The sequence below is a fragment of the Astatotilapia calliptera genome, chromosome 18 (genome assembly GCF_964374335.1).
Source record: "Astatotilapia calliptera chromosome 18, fAstCal68.1, whole genome shotgun sequence".
NCBI lineage: Eukaryota > Metazoa > Chordata > Actinopteri > Cichliformes > Cichlidae > Astatotilapia > Astatotilapia calliptera.
Genome location: NC_137439.1, coordinates 8033377 through 8049384, shown reverse-complemented (window position 1 = coordinate 8049384; position 16008 = coordinate 8033377). Strand labels below are relative to the sequence as shown.

At 40.2% G+C, this 16008-nt stretch overlaps 1 protein-coding gene across 2 annotated transcripts in view; it reads right to left on the bottom strand.

The window, feature by feature from the left end:
- The window catches only part of LOC113011172 (neuropilin-1a-like), a 108266-nt gene that overhangs the window by 18083 nt on the left and 74175 nt on the right, over positions 1–16008 (bottom strand). For both annotated transcript variants that reach the window (XM_080293069.1, XM_026150583.2), the window contains exons 7-10: positions 9498–9653; positions 8310–8454; positions 3615–3790; positions 2944–3099 (exon numbers count right to left, since the gene is read on the bottom strand). In XM_080293069.1, coding sequence (XP_080149195.1) covers positions 2944–3099; positions 3615–3790; positions 8310–8454; positions 9498–9653 — 633 coding nt within the window. The remainder of the gene's footprint in view (positions 1–2943; positions 3100–3614; positions 3791–8309; positions 8455–9497; positions 9654–16008) is intronic.

The following is a 16008-nucleotide window of genomic DNA, read 5'->3' as shown; positions in this document are numbered from 1 at the left end:
CTGACTAAAAGTGGCCTTTCATAAGAAACTAAAGGCAAAACTGTTGCAGCTCTTAATGTCTACATGTGCAAATGCACAAATTGTTAGAGTTCCTGGGTCATCGGCCCAGTGTTTTGTGGTTTTGGTTCTTTGATTTTGTTTATTTCATTATATTATGGGTTATAGGTTTATTCTTAGTTTAGGTTTTCTATGTGGGTTTTGTTAGAGTTTTAGTGTTCTGGTTTTCTGTCTGTGATCCATAGTTGCTGTCTCCCCTGTCTGCTGTATCCCCGTGTCAAGTCTGCGTCTCTGTGTTATGTTTCCTGTTTTACTTTGAAGGTCCATGTCTTATGTTAATGTGTCTGGTTTTGCTTCCTTTGTCTCGTTAGGCCTGAGTTGCCCCAGCTGTGTTTCCCTCCTGTTTGCCATTCCCTGATTGCTCCCCCCGTGTATTTAAGCCCTGTGTTTCTCTGTGTCCATGTTGCGATCCACCCTCATCTTGCTGTGTAAGCTTATTTTGTATTCTCAGTTTTGTTACCCTTTTGAGTTCATGTCTGTCTCTGTAGTCTGCACTGTGGGTCCTTTTCCTGCCTGCACACAGCCGTTCCATAACACAAATGTTATGTTTGTCTGCAGGTACGCATAAAATCCAACATATATCTGATGAGTATACGAACCTGCTAGTTTTAAAAAAATTTCCTGTCAGAGAGGGTATCCTTATATGGTCATATCAGGCACAGAAGCCCCGCCCACATGCTGTTCAAACTTTCAGAGGGGCAGTCAATCAGCAGAAGAAGAAGAAAGGAGGAGGAGTTTAAAAAAGGACAAAGTAAGGGGCTGCACGCAGGGGAAATTCAAGAAGAATAAGGATTATTTTAAATTGAGAATCATGGAAAGATTTTCTGGTAAAGAATTAAAAAATGGATCTGGAAATTAGCTTCTGGTCCTCTTTAAAGAATAGTGCCACAATGGAAATTACAGTAGCCTTTTAGTTTCTTTAGACAACACTGTGGCACTTTTACACTCAAAAAATGAGTGATTTGAATTTGCATGCTGGGAGGTTACACTGTTACCACTGTAATTGTAATCTTAAAATCCATTACAAATGTGGTTCCTGAAAGCTAATCATCCTTTACTTGTGTGTTGTTGTTGTTCTTGTTGTGCATCTTCCAGGACTTCTGTTTGTGATTAGACAGAATAAGCCACCTGCACATGTTATACAACTCTATATACGCTCATCTTTATGCACGAACATGCACTGTACGTACAGAGTACGTGCTTGTGCCCAGGCACCTTTAAACACACGTACCACTGAGCCTTCCTGCCTCGTCTTTTGAAGCGTTTTTTATAAAAAGCTACAGGAAACAGAGCGGAGAGGCTGACGGGAGCATCTAGATCTCCGTCTGCAGTAAATCAGCAGGAGTCTGATGGCCAGCTTCGCCCTCCGCCCTGCCATCTGGAAAACATAGAGGAGGATGTCGCACCAGCAGGGCCAGCCGAGGAGGGGAAGAAGGGTCTCGAGAGCAACGACATGCATTTCCTTTTTGCAGATTGGAATTACAGTTATGTTTACAGAGACAGAAAATTACACCAAAATCGTGACTTGTTATGTTTTCTGTCATCTAAAGGACAAAAAGAAAAAATCCCAGCAACGTGAAATATACTTAACAACTTAAAGTTACTTGTATATTAACGTTTTTATCGGCTTCAGTTCAGGACTACACCCTGCACTCTGTTCTAGAGCAATAAAACTTCATTTAGTTGCAGCAGTTTTGTGGTGTCATTAAGCCAAGAAAGTGCTAGAAAGCCGATCGATGAGGGAATCAGTAAGGTATGACCACTAATATTTTTGTAACACAGACGTATCGACACGTTTGATCAATACGCGTCTTAGAGGCTCTGGTGCAGAGAGAAGCGAGGGACCTCGGCACAAAGCTTGGGCGAATGTGAAAAATAAATAAATGCGTGGGTGGTCGAGCAGCAACTCCCGCCGCACTTTTTTTGTGTCACCGAATCCTGCTGTGATGATTTCCCACCCCCCAATAATGCCGCTTCAGTTTTTTACCCACAGTTCTTCTTTCTTCTTCTAGCCTGCGTTTATTTAAAGTACACTAAAATGATTCGCTTCCATAAAAACACAGATTTCCTGGTGGAAGTTTTGTGGAGCTCTTCAGACAAAAGCATCCAACAAACACGGACCAGCAAACAGAGCTCACATGAAAAGCCATCTATAATTTAGGTGATTAACATTTCATTCCAGGAGCGGCGCTGTGTCGTGCAGAGCGTCTGTCTGACGGCTTTCAGGAATTAAAGACGTCTGTAAGAAGATGTTTATTTCATGTCAACAACTTTTTTATCTGCTTTCCTTGTAATTCATCGCCTGCTTCACAATGCTGCCGAATGAGACACGGGGAGGAATAAAGAAAGAAGAGGAATAGAAGCCAAAAGAAAAAGTAAAATCACTTTCATCTGATGTGCACACGTGGTCCTTTCAGATAGCCTCGAGCACCACCTTCAGATGTGCTCATTTGAAGTCATATTAAGCACATTTAGTCACAGTCTTATGGTTCTGTGTTGTTTTTGAGTTTTGGATTCTCGTTTAATCGGATCGCTGTTTTGATTTAATTATTCCAGTCATGCTGAGCCTCAGTTCTTTTGATATTTTTGAATTTTTGTCCCTGTTTGGATTTAATTGTTGTTTTGGTGATGTGCAGTTTTAATTTTTAGCCTCTCGGGCAATTTCCTGACTGTGTTTCCTCATTTCTATGTTGGCCGTCATGTCTTTGGTCATTTTCTGTTTTACTCTGTCTTTGCGTGCAAACTAATTAATCTGCATCTCAAACAGATAAATAGATGTTGTTTTCAGCACTCACGTTACACAACCTGACCTTCTGGCTGCCAGGCACCGCAAACACAGACTAATAAAAAGTGACATTTTGCTGTTACATGTGTAAGTGAGCCAACCTTGACCCTGGTGGTGTTCTCCTCCTTCACCATGGTCCACTCCTCTCCGTCCAGGCTGTGGCCCACCTTAAACTTCTTCATGAAGACGTTCCTGTCACGGTGTTTTCCTCCTTGGATCACCACACCGGTCACTGTCTTGTCCTGGCCCAGATCCACCTGTGAAGGAGCAAAATACTGTCTACACCTATGATCTGTGATAGATTATAAAAATGACAAAGACAAACTGTGGTTTCATTTAAAAAGAACTGGCTTGGATTGGTGCGGACAAGTGGTTTCCACTCTGGGGACTGGGGTCTCTGCAGGTGGGAATCAGGATAATTTGAGAAATCTTAAGACTATTTAGATATTTGCTAGTCAAAATGTAGATATTTTTCTTGCCTGATGCTTCCCATCTGAGTGGGGAACAGGAAAAATAAACTGTATACTCTATTTTAAACCGTTTATAAAAGCACTCGTGGCCATATGAGTGAGCAGACACTGTCTTCATATCAAAGCATCACCAGCCAGAAACTTTGGGAAGCACTGTTTCAGTTAACAGTGCAGCAGTTAAGGATGTGCTTGTGGCTGCTGGATGCATAACTGAACTTTCTAACACTGTAAACAAATAAAACACACATGAGGTCATGATCTGCCTGTTTCATCTCTAAACTCAGCTGTGTTTGTGAACCCACCTGCAGCCACTCATTCTTGAAAGGCTGCTTTGTCGACTGTCCGGTCCAGCCCGACCTTCCCGTCAATAAACGCGCGTTCTCGGCCACCCAGCCCCGGTCAGCGTAGGACGAGGCACTGATCTGAGCATCTGAGATCTGGCCAGACACCATCCCCAACATCCCTGCACACGGGTAGTCTGTACAGCAGGAAAACGATGAGCAGACAGTGAACAGTGGGTAGGAAACTTTTGAAAGGCGTAAAGTACGATAAGAAATGCCACGGCCATCATTATCTTGTCACTGCTTAAGTCAGCGGTTTTAGTTGAGGCCCTCTGGGTGCTGGAGCAGTGTTTAAATGCTTTGGTAAAAATATCAAAGAGTCATCTTTAATCCCCAGCATGGGTTTGTTTGAATAAACGAGGAATTACTAAACTTTTAGTGTGTGTACGCTGCTGCTCTGTAGACGAAGCAGGGATTCAGTATCCTTTTTGCATAGCACCAAATCACAACAACAGTCGCCACAAGGGACAGTAAGGTGTTTGTGAGAAAACCTATCAGCAAGGACTTTGTGATGTTGGGAAGAAAAAACTCAATTTTAATAGGAAGAAATCTCCAGCAGAGATGATGGAGAAACAAGACGAAATAGAGGCGGATGGAGAGATAAGACAAAAATGCAGCAGTGGTGTATAAACAGGTGGGGAGTGAAAAGACGTGAGTGGAAAATAAGTGCTCAGTGCATCACTTGAAAGTCCTCCAGGAGCCTGAGCCTTTAGCAGTGGATATTCAGGGTCACCTGATCGAGCTCGAACTAAAAACTTTATCAAAAAGGAAAGCTGTGAGTTGAATCTTAAAGAGGGTGTCTGCCTCCCGAGTCGAGCCTCTCTGATTCTGAGGGGCTTGACTATCAGCAACTATTCTCCTTCTTGTACGCAAGCACAGATTTGACTTCGCGGGTATGTTTTTCCGAGCGTCTTCTGTGGATTGAGGCACCAGCGGGATTTCAGTCTCACGCTGACTCCATAATATTGAGATCAGGGTGATTGGAGCTGCCACAACATCTTTTTCAGGACTCCTTGTTAATTCTTTTTGACTGTGACTGTAAGTTTATGGTCACTGACATTAAACAGAATGAAAACGGGCAGATTAGAAAGCTCCCTGATAGCAACATGATTGTGATGGATAAGAACCCAAACATCCAAACGTCTGTGTCTCAGCTGTGTTCTTTTTATATTTCTCCTGCCATTACTGATGTTACTATCATGGCTGGATATACTCCAACACCTATAAGACAAAGGTTGTTAGGTATGAACACGTCTGTGCCCTCTATGTTCAGGCCAACATTAAAGTGAAAAAAGAGGAATATGCCTCCTTCTTTGTGACTGTTAGATCCAAAGCATTCATCGTGTTGCCGCATAGTAGGGCTGGGCCATATCGTACCTTTCACGGTAATACTGGTATAATGTCGGGCAACGATAAGAAAATGAAATATCGCGATAGAATATGGGCAAAACGCGCATGCGCAGTGCCTTTGTTTTCATAAAAAGCAGAAAAACCATGGCGGTGATGGAGAATGACAAAAGATAATAGCTGAACGAAACGGATGAACCAGAACTGGTTTGTAAAAATGCTGCAACTTCAGTGGTGTGGAACTGGTTTAGCTTTCGTCCCTCAGATTCAGACACACAACAAAGCACTATTTTTGGTAGAGCATGCTAGCGGGCCGTCGCTATTACCGTGTTGTTTGGAAAATACGACACACTTAAAATCAATCCTTTGATTTTTCTGAAAATCGACAGTGCCCCTTATAATCCCGTGTGCGTTATGTATGAATTCTGGTTGTGTTTACTGACCTGGAAATGATTTTATGTACACGGCGCTCGAAAATCTGTCAAATGTTTTTAGTACGACTTTGCTAAGCTACGAAGCCGCACCGCTTGATGGATTGTCGGTGCATTACGGCTACCGTAGGCAGGAGCTTCGCGGAGTGATACGTACTGTGCTTCAACATAATATTACCGTATTGTGTGTGTATAACCTCTTTTTAAGTTTTGTGGATATTCTACATGGTTATGCTGAGGATATGTCGGCCAATTTCCACCGGAAATGCCTTTTGGTTAAACTGTCAGCAAGGAATTTGCATTTGCACTGATACATTTTTATATAACTTTAATGCACACAAAAACAGCTGCTTGTTTAAGTGAAAACACATTGATGTTTTGGGTTTTTTTGCATTAATAAAGTTGTGGAGTTGTAAAGTATTTTGTCTAGTGTCAATTATATCGTCAGTTATATCGTTATCGCAAATTTTCAAATATATATTGTGATAAATATTTTTGGTCATATCGCCCTGCTCTGCAACATAGTCTCAAGTACCAGCTAGATGATGAAAAATGATTCGGGATTTAACAGATCCTCAAGTATGAAGAGTTACCAGACACCAAAACACTGCAAAGTTAATACATTAGGACGAGGAGGGGGAAGTTGTCACAGTGGAAATGATTTTATTTTCTCTTGATGAGCATGAAAGGGGATAGGAGAAATTCTGCATTCAGGGTAAAAGTTAATTTAGTTGCATTATACACTTGACAGCACCTTGCCAGATGATACCGAGCCTCCACTGAACACTCCACCGAAATAAATGAAGAGGCTGCATTATTCATGCAGAGTTGGTCTAAACAAAGCTTTCTTTCAGCACATAGAAGGCTTGGAAAGTTTCACTCCTATTGCAGTGAAGTCAAGTTGAGTTTTAAAAATGATTTATATAAACCAAAATGACAAATGTGCCTCATTAAGCAAAACCGGACGGATCTCTGATTCAAATGAAGAAGGAGAGAAAAGTTTACAACTACAAATCTGCCTCACATCATCACAGGTCAAGAGGCGGCTCGCAGCAGAATCTTAGCAACATGTTGGAGGTTTAAAGTCTCGCCTCACGGGCATCATGATGCTGACAGACTCATCGACGTGTGTGAAAAACCTGCGACCTTGAGGTTACAGTACAATCTGTTCAACAACCGGGCCAGGCTGCTTTTTCGAACGCTTCCATTTTCATTACAGTGTTTAAGTACTGGAAAATATTCTGGGATAATGACTGGATAAGCTTGCCTGGAATGTGAACTCTTAATAATACTTGCACAGCATGGTCTAGTCATTGCAAGGCTAAGTTAAATCCATTATCCACAACAAGCTAGAGCTAATATCCGGGCCCAAACAGTCATGATATTTGCATTTGACAAATGCTCCCACAGTTGTATCTGCCGTTTAACAACAACAACAGCTCTTGGGGATGTAAATTCTTGCACAGTGTGAAAGTATAAAGCTATTCAGACTCCTTTATGGAAACCTCCTACAGGGCTGCCAGTGTGCGTTTTGATGTTGCTGAGCTTATAAGAACCAAATGTCCTCCCAGGGACAGCAAACGATAACGTGCATTCATGTTTTTATCACTTCTTTAAATTGCGAAAATGTAGATAAAAACTTTTGTGCTCTGAAGTAAATGATGGCTCTGCTTCAAGTGCATTACCTGCATACAGCACACATATATACTCTCCAAACTGCGTCACTATATCTCCCGAATCACCTGTCCGGCACTCTATATCCAGTTCTCCAATGAGTAAGAGCCTGATATCCAATTCATGAGGCCCTCCTACTGAGAGTTGTTTGTAGCACTTCAAGGACTGAGGTTTATGTAATGTTAGGGGATGAGTAATGAGGCACCATGATTTTCCTCTGCTCCACTGTAATGAATAACGGCATCCTTCTGTGGGAGTTTGCGCTCGCTTTGGAAGCAGTGATTATTTTAAATCAACAGAGAGCGGCGGGGGTTTCTCATCCACAAAGCGAAAAGATGTTAGTTTGATTCATGATGAACAAAAGTGAGGAAAAAGTAAAAGGAAGAAAAAAGAACTGACGAGCTGGTGAAATGTTAGTCATTTCTTTAAGAGATCAGTGGCTTTTTGTTTTTGCCAATTAGTGCAGTTCCTCTAACGGTCACTCGAGTTAGACTATGAGTAAGACTCGCATCATAAAACGCTAACTTTACAGCAGAAAACACTCATGATTACAGCCTGTAATCACCACCTTCATCACAACTTTACCCTGGTGGATTTTCAAAAGCTTAAAATTTACTAATTTTCTAGCACATTCTAGCTCTGAAACAAGGCTGCGGGGCTCTATCCATCTTTTAAAGAGAGGCTATGTTAAAAATTTCAGCTCCGGTTTGGAGAAGAGCACGAATGGTCTATAAAAACAGGAAAGAACTGAACATTTTTCTTAATTAAAATTTCATAAAACATTTAATAAATGATAAATCTTTCTTTTTGTGTTTGGGGAAAAATGCAGAATATTTGCAAGAGATTACTGAGCATGGAGAAAAATTATGGAGATGGTAAAGTGAGCTGGAAATTTCTGTATATACAGTCTGTTTGGCTTACTATATTAGAAAATAGGGAAAAAAGCAATCCAGTGAGTATTAGCAGATGCATACGCTGCATATGTATATGTTAGATAAGGGGGGAAAAATGATTACATTAAACTTCATTAATCCCCGAGGGGACAGGGAAAGTTAATTAAGAAGAAAATGTATGAATGGAATATGTAAAAACACGGACTTCAGCACTAACGGTATGCGGCGGAGTAGCTGTGGAACATAAATCTATACATCAGGAGTTGAAGCTGGGAGTGAGGTCCCACATCAGTATGTATGAGTTTGTGTACCTGATGTTCTGCAGCCGTAGATCTCGAAGCGCATACAGATGCCTTGCTCCCAGGACATAGGGCGGATACGAATGTAGCGAGCCAGAGTGGGTTTGGGAAGATGGCTGTGAACTTCATCTGTGGGGTTGTCGTTCCCCAGAAAGATCTAAAAATACAGGCACAGGAGAGCATCTGTTACTTTACTCATATTTACCCACTTCAGTCGGGCCGCCGCAGTGACTGATGGGTTTAAAACTGTGTGGACTGTTTCCAGACTGGCTTCCATACATGACTTTGGAACTCAGGTAACGTTAAAGAAATGCACAAATGTTATGTATGCATGCATCACAGTTACTCCTAAATTAGGTGATTTTGCCGGGAGAAAGATTAAAGCGTGAGGGCGCAGGGGATGGTCTTTAAATAGAAGGAGAAAACCTGGGCAAAACAGCAGCGCTGGCAGGAATGTTTACTGCTATTCATCACATTCGCTGTTAATCAGTACAGCTATGCACTGTAACACTGTAAGTGTTTGCTACTCCCACCAAAAGTGCAAATAAAGCTTCTGCTCTGGCTGCTAGCATCTCCACGATCGACAATAGAAATGAGTGTTCTTCCCAATAATACAGCTGCTACTACAGTAACACCGCAGCTGCCTTATTGAAAATTATTTATTCGTTGAACATGACTACAGCAAACTGTATTGATACTACTGGTACAACTGCCTGAGCTGCGGCCTTGTGGTTATGCAGACCTTTAAGAACTGAGCTTTCAGTGTGTTTTTGCATGACTTTGGATGATACTGTACTATCACAGTAATTAGAATTTGGGAAAAACAACAAATAACACCTGAAACAATAAACCACGAATGTTCAGCGTGATGCAGATTTAGCGTAGAGTAGACGAGACTTTCTTTTGAAGCTTCGTGTTACACAGTGTTTGTCAGTATGTTGCCTAAATTCAGTCCCTAGAAGTTTATTTCTGCACCAACAACTTCCAGTGCCAGAATAAATGAATTCTAAACGTGTTAAAAGAAGTGGGATGCAAAGCAGACCTTCAGTGCACACTTTAGTTTAGGCATGCAGCCAGCTGCTGTAGCCTTGGAAAACATTGATTCAGCCATTTACCTCATTGATTAGAATGCAGGGTCCTTCATTACTTGTCAGCATTAGGTAGATGATCATTGTAAGAGAATAAGTGACTCATCATTACCTTCTGCTTTGAGCCGTCCTTCACGGCGACCCAGTCCTCTCCGTTGGAGCTCAGGTCCACTTTGTATGTGCGAACGTAGTAGTGCTTCTTGGTTTCTTTTGAGATGGCACCCTGCGTCCCGATGGCTTTGACGAATCGTAGGAACCCCAAGTCCACCTGTAGAGACAACAAAGTCCAACGACTGAATTCTACAACTGTAACCAAGTGGAAATTACAACATTCCAACATGCCGAAACCCCAGACTGTCTTTATGTATAATCTGTGGCTGATAATGAGAAATATGAGACCATTAAGAGTTGGGTTTGAAGAAGATTTGCCTAAAAATTTTAAACTGTTACTTATGTGATGGATAAACAGTAATAAAAAGCAATCAGTAAAGGTGAAAAAAACATGTGAATACAGTACATAAACAGTGGAAATGTAAATGCATTAAGGTTGTTGAAATGGGTAAAAATCAAAATTAGCTAAAAATGAAATCGTTTTAGAAGTATTGTACAAACTGTTAGAAGAGTAAAAGTAAAAAGTGTGTGGGTGAAAGCCGTGGGGGACATCAGAGACAAAAATATTTTAGGAGCGGCGATTAAAAGAGTGGATTTGTGACAGAAAATCCAACAGCAGATGCTTTTCCACTGAACAACAATTACTGTCAAAGAGCACTTAAGCAAGGAAATGAAAGCCTGTAGATTCAAAAGTTCTGAGTTTTGAGGCCCGATTTAACCCCAGTGCACTCAAGCAAAAGATCGTGTTTCTTTGGGAACAACTTAAAGTGTCAAAATGTGCCTGTAGTGAAATAAAGCAACTTGTTTTTGCAGAATTCTGCAGGTTAGTTCTTGTATCTTGTAGAAAATATACAATAAGGACATAATATGAAAGCAGCACTGACTGGATAGGCTACAGTGTCTTGCTCTGTTTTACTTGAGGCATATGGGAAACAAGGACTCAGACCTCATTAATAACACTGTGATTCATCATTAACTAGACGGTGAAAAATCAGAGGAGGATGCTGGAGAGATATGCCACCCCATTTGTAAACTCAGACACATAACCTAATGAGAAAGAGTTTACAGAAACATTAAGCTGCCACTTGTTTCTATGAGTAAAATGCTGGCAAGTGTTATAAGTAATGAATACTCACTTAAAGACAGTGAGAGGAGGCATCGATGGCTGAAATCATCTCTCGTTTTAGCTATTAATCCCAGAAGTGACTTCAGACTTTGACGTTTCTTTCATTTATTGTTTGATTGAATTTGACTGTTAGACGCATGTCAGAGCTTTCTCATTAACAACAATGTAAAATTTCCCCACGAAGTAATTTAGCATGATACACGATTTACGTCTAAAACTGTCCGCACGCCTGACAGTGTGTGTTTGTAGGAGCTCATGACTACTTTTATGGTCGTCAGTCTGCATTACTACTAACTAGTGTGTGACATGCGGGGTTGGTTTTAAGAGATTGTGTTAAACCAACAACTGAAAGCAAAGAATAAATATGTAACTCGACCACGGGCGGGCTGAGGGGCATGTCAGCTCGAAGGGAATTAACAGTAAACCGCTGTATTACTCAAACCTACTACAATAGGTGCTGAAGATGTTGTTTGGACTAAATAGCAAAATAAAGACCAGTCAGGAAATATAAGGAGTTAGCTAAAACACTTTCTTTTTGGGAGCTGTCTTGTTGTTAACAGTAAAGTTCTTGATCCACCTTGATCTAAATTCCCCTTTTCTGACACTTGAATTCTTAAAAACTGAGACCTTGGCCGACAACAAGGCGATTTGCAGTAGCAGTTTAAAAAAAGCATGATGTGTCTGGGGCTTTCTCAGATTGACTCTGAGGCTAGACTGACTAAGCTTACTGTCATGTGTCTGAGTTAAATTATCCAGTATAGCAAACAATGACAAACTTCCCAGAAATCCTAAAAACAGAAAAGAATGTGAAATGAAAATGATTCAATTATGCTTGAAAATCCCCCAAATGGGAACATAATATTGAGTAACTCAATTTTTCCTTTTAACTAGTACAGAGTCTGTTCTGAGAGATTGTAACTATGACGTACAGATGTCCTTAACGTGCACGCAGTCATTAAGTTTATAGTTTTGACAAGAGGACTCATGAAGAAACGCTCACTGAATGCATGCGTGTGATTGGTCTGTTCAAATGTGGCTGCACAGAGTGTGCAGACCTGGGGTTGTAGCTTTCTCAGGGAATAGCTAAATTGAGAGATAAGGCGCTTGGCGATAAATGTAGGGTAGGATGTAGATTTAAATTAAATGTGGTTTAAAGGTTACACATTTTTTTGCAGCTGGAGAATAGAAAGAATCACTTAAAGCTTTGACATATAAAAAATAAAAGTGGCTACGTCAGATTCACGACACCTGCTGTAGGGGCAACACTGGCCACACAGAACAAATTAAAATATAAAAACAGCTCATCCAGACAACTTCAGATTCAGCACCGTGCTCGCAACGATACAGAGCAACATGTCCAACGAGTTCGAAGAGGATCAGATAAGCATTTGTCGACCTAAACAGACAGTAGGACAGCTATATGCAGATTTCTCAAATTATTAGCAAGAATCTCAGAAGCGATCATCTTTTTTCAACCACACATTTTACTCGATCAAAACGGATCTCCCGGCAATACGTTTCCCCCAAGTTTCTTTCACGAAATTATGATCTAAGGGCTAAAAAAACAGATAAAAATAATTTTTCAGATGGCGGAAGTTTTTTTTTTAAATCTCAATGCAGCACAGCAGCGTCCAGAAACACGGCTGTTCAAAGTGCTGAAAAAGGAAACGATAAAAAAGGAGATTAAGAAGTGATAGTTATCATCAAAGAGAGCAGCAGTGATAACAGAAAGCCTCACAGTGGTCTATAAATGTCCACACTAACGCTTATCTTAAATTAAGATTTCTTATTTCACCAACACACAGATTCGTGTTCGTCACATCGAGTTTCTCCAAAGTTTGGAAACGATTTAAATGTGTAATAAAGACTTTCTATGGGGCTTCCATTTAATTCCTCTTAAACTCAGTCGCTTGTTTGTTGAGTTTCTAAATTATCAGTTGCATACCAAAATACACTCTAAGCTATATGTGGGATGGCTATAATATATGGTGTGTAATTATATTACCATAGAGACACTGCAGCTGTGATATTGTACATGGGAAGACCCCAGAAGTCAGGATTTGACTTCTCCCACTGTTTCCTTTTAAGGAGAAGAGCAGAGAATAGCTTCCCGCAGGTCTTTGTGGGATGTGTAACTGACAGGGAGACCCCTGGGAAACGATACTTTGCGGGATTACTTGACGGCGCTCCCAGCTCTGTTCTCATCTAAATTCCCACGAGACGTCTCACCCACATACACTATGCATACTGTATGTGACCGAGAAGATTTACACAGCAGGTTTTTGTTGTGAAATCACAAACAAGCTACCAGATCTGCTCTGACTTAAGAAGTGAAGCAAGTCGGGGAAGGTTAAGTCAGAGGGCACCCTTAATTAAATGGAAAAACTGATACCAATTTAAAATTATTAGGAAATGCATAATCCTAAAAGAAGATTTGTTTTAATAAAGTTTAAAAAAATTGCTAGTGCTGAAAGGATTTTGAAAATATTAATTTCTGCTAAACTATCAATAGTAGGTGTCACAGTCATTTCTGTGTTTCTGGAGCTGTGATTTTGTACTTAATGGACACTCCTATACGGAGAAATCTATCTGAGATTTTGCCACAGCAGCCTGCAGTTAATGGTATGGTTTCTTGGCCAGGCATCCCGTAGAAAGGAGATTTCAATCTCAAGAAACTTTCTGATTAAATAAAGGCTTAAATTAAGAAAGGCTGGTCTTGTAATAAAAACAGAAGTCAGTACACTGGGAGGTGAGGAGGTAAGTCGTGAATACTGCGTGTAGGATAAAGACCTGATTCAGAAATAGGAAAAAAGGATTCATTTTAGAGTAACTTTAATGTTAATTCTAGTGTAACATAATAGATATCAATACGTTTTGTAAAAACCTGACTTGAGAAATCGACATATTCTCATTCCCAACTAATCATATTATGGAAACGTTGCCATTTTTCATCATAGTTTTACACAAAAAGTGCCCCTTTAGTGTCAATTTCCACTGTGAGGGAGGAAGTACCAGAACCTACAGTAGTTTGCAGTAGTTGGTTTTTGGAGTGGTGGACGGGACAATCCCACAGCCTCCAACCAGAAGACAAAAGTCCGAATCCTGTCTGGGATTTTACTTTTGTTTTGACTTTCGTAAGCCCATGAAAGTACATGGTTTGAATTAAAGTACACCCTTTCACAACTTTAATCACATGTTAAAAGGTAAACTTCTATCTACACTACAAGTGACTTCATGTCCTGCAGTGAAAACACTGCCAGACCACTTTTGGCTGCGGTCTCATTGAGTCTGTATCTCCGAGGGACTCGTAATGAACTCCATCTGGTGACCATGCATGTTCAAAAATGATGCTACAGCATGTTAAAATATGATGTCTGTGGGTCCTGACCAAACATCTTGGGTATAACAACGGGTTGGAGGGACTGCTATTTCCCTGTAGTGCTAAAGTTTCTTCTGTGGCGAAAACAATATTTGACACAAGAGCTTTTAAAGAAAAGGGAGACCGTTTACTTAAGATTAAACAAAGTGTTTCAGGAAAACCATTTACAGCCATCCTTTGGCCAGCCATTGCTGTCATTACATGTTTTCTGCAGCGGTCGGCCATAACTCCATTCTCCAGACTTCCTCCATCAAGCGACCGAGGGTAATTGCTCTTCCATCTTCTAATTATTCAACACTTGGCAGTGCCTACCATTTATGCCACAGAAAATGGTCACACTTAGAGCTTTTTAATGAAGGGAACAAAATGCAGGAAGGGGACATAACTCGAGCTGAAGTGTGGCTAAATGAGATTGAACAGAAACTCTGTTACTTCCTGCCAAAACAGGATACTGCTTTTAGAGTGATAGAGAAAGACTGAGCCTCTCCATTGTCATCTGAAGTTTTTAGTTTTTACTTAGGAAAGTGGAGGCCTGTGGTGATGCAGCTGATTGCAGTTTGTTTTTATGGATAAAAAAGATAATTAGATGGTTGGAACATGTGGAAAACTACACAACGACCTAAATATTAATTTTATTTTCATATATTTAGCATAAGGTTTTGTCCATACAGCTGATATTTTATTAGGCTGATTATTTGTCAAATCAAACAACAATGAGTAACACGTTTATTAGCTACATGCTTGTTTAGCATGTAACTAAACAAGCTACATGCTAGCTTGTTTAGCTACAGCATGTAGCTTCTTTAGCTACATGCTAGCTTGTTTAGCATGTAGCACATCCTTACCTGTTTTGAGCTTAATGCTACATGGATAATATTGGAAATCAAGGGCTGCCTGGAACAGTCGGAGAAGACGGTCCAGTATATGAATACAGAATGACTTAAAAAGCAGTGCAAAACTGATGCTGTATTTACGGTAAGGAGTTGCAAAGAATTTTATTATGGCCTTTTATATTCACATTATATTCAAATGTTGAAATAAAGCTGCATCTGTTGACGTCCAATTCCACTTCTTAAGTTATTTTGTTAGTTTCTAATTTTAAATATATTTCTGGAACTACAGGGTTTCCTTCTAAAATAATAAAATAACAGCGAATTCTCATTAACTGCTCATTGATTTTCATGCTGCGAGGAAGTGAATTTGAAGTGATGTCCAAACAGCTAAAATTCTACTATTAAATTATACTAATGCTGCAAATAATGCTTTGCAAAGCTGTGGCATGTGGCTTGCTTTTACAGTGTTAAAATCATTAAATGGCAAAATCATTAATGGCCCTAATTGTTGCTGGAGGGGGGAAAAAAGTCACTTTTAAATGTTTTTTGTTTGAATGCAATTATGCATCTGCTGAGTGCCATTTAGAACCACGGGATCCTTAAAATCATATTACAGCATGACTACTTGGCATTGCTTAAAAAGAAATATATTTTGTTCTCACTGTCCAACTACGTCTTTTTTCTATCTTTTCTTCTTCTTTTTTTTTTTTAGCAGCCTTGGGTTTCCAGTCAAAATGAGCTAATGAACAGACTAATTAGATCTACATGGTTTGGGGGCATTATTTTCTTTGATGAATGATTGACATAACTGATGAGAACATCACCTTTTTTCGACCTCTCCTCTCTCACTAATTGAGAAATTATATTTATAATCAGTGCAAAGGCTCTTCAGTTCGTTCATCACAACTTTTGGACACATTTCTATGTTAACAAGTCTGACGTGCACTGATTATTTGTCTCGGTTAATGATATTTCCCAGGTTTGGAAGTTCACTGTGGCATTCCTCCAGAGGTCTGCTCTGGATAGGCCGACCCGTTAACATTCTGTGGATGATCTTTTGTCTTTCCGCTTCCCTAATGCCCCGGTTTCAGTAACACACCTCACTTGCGATATGTCTAAATGAGTTCTACAGATGCTCTTCCTGGTGGCGTCAAAGAGATCCTGAAGACAAACA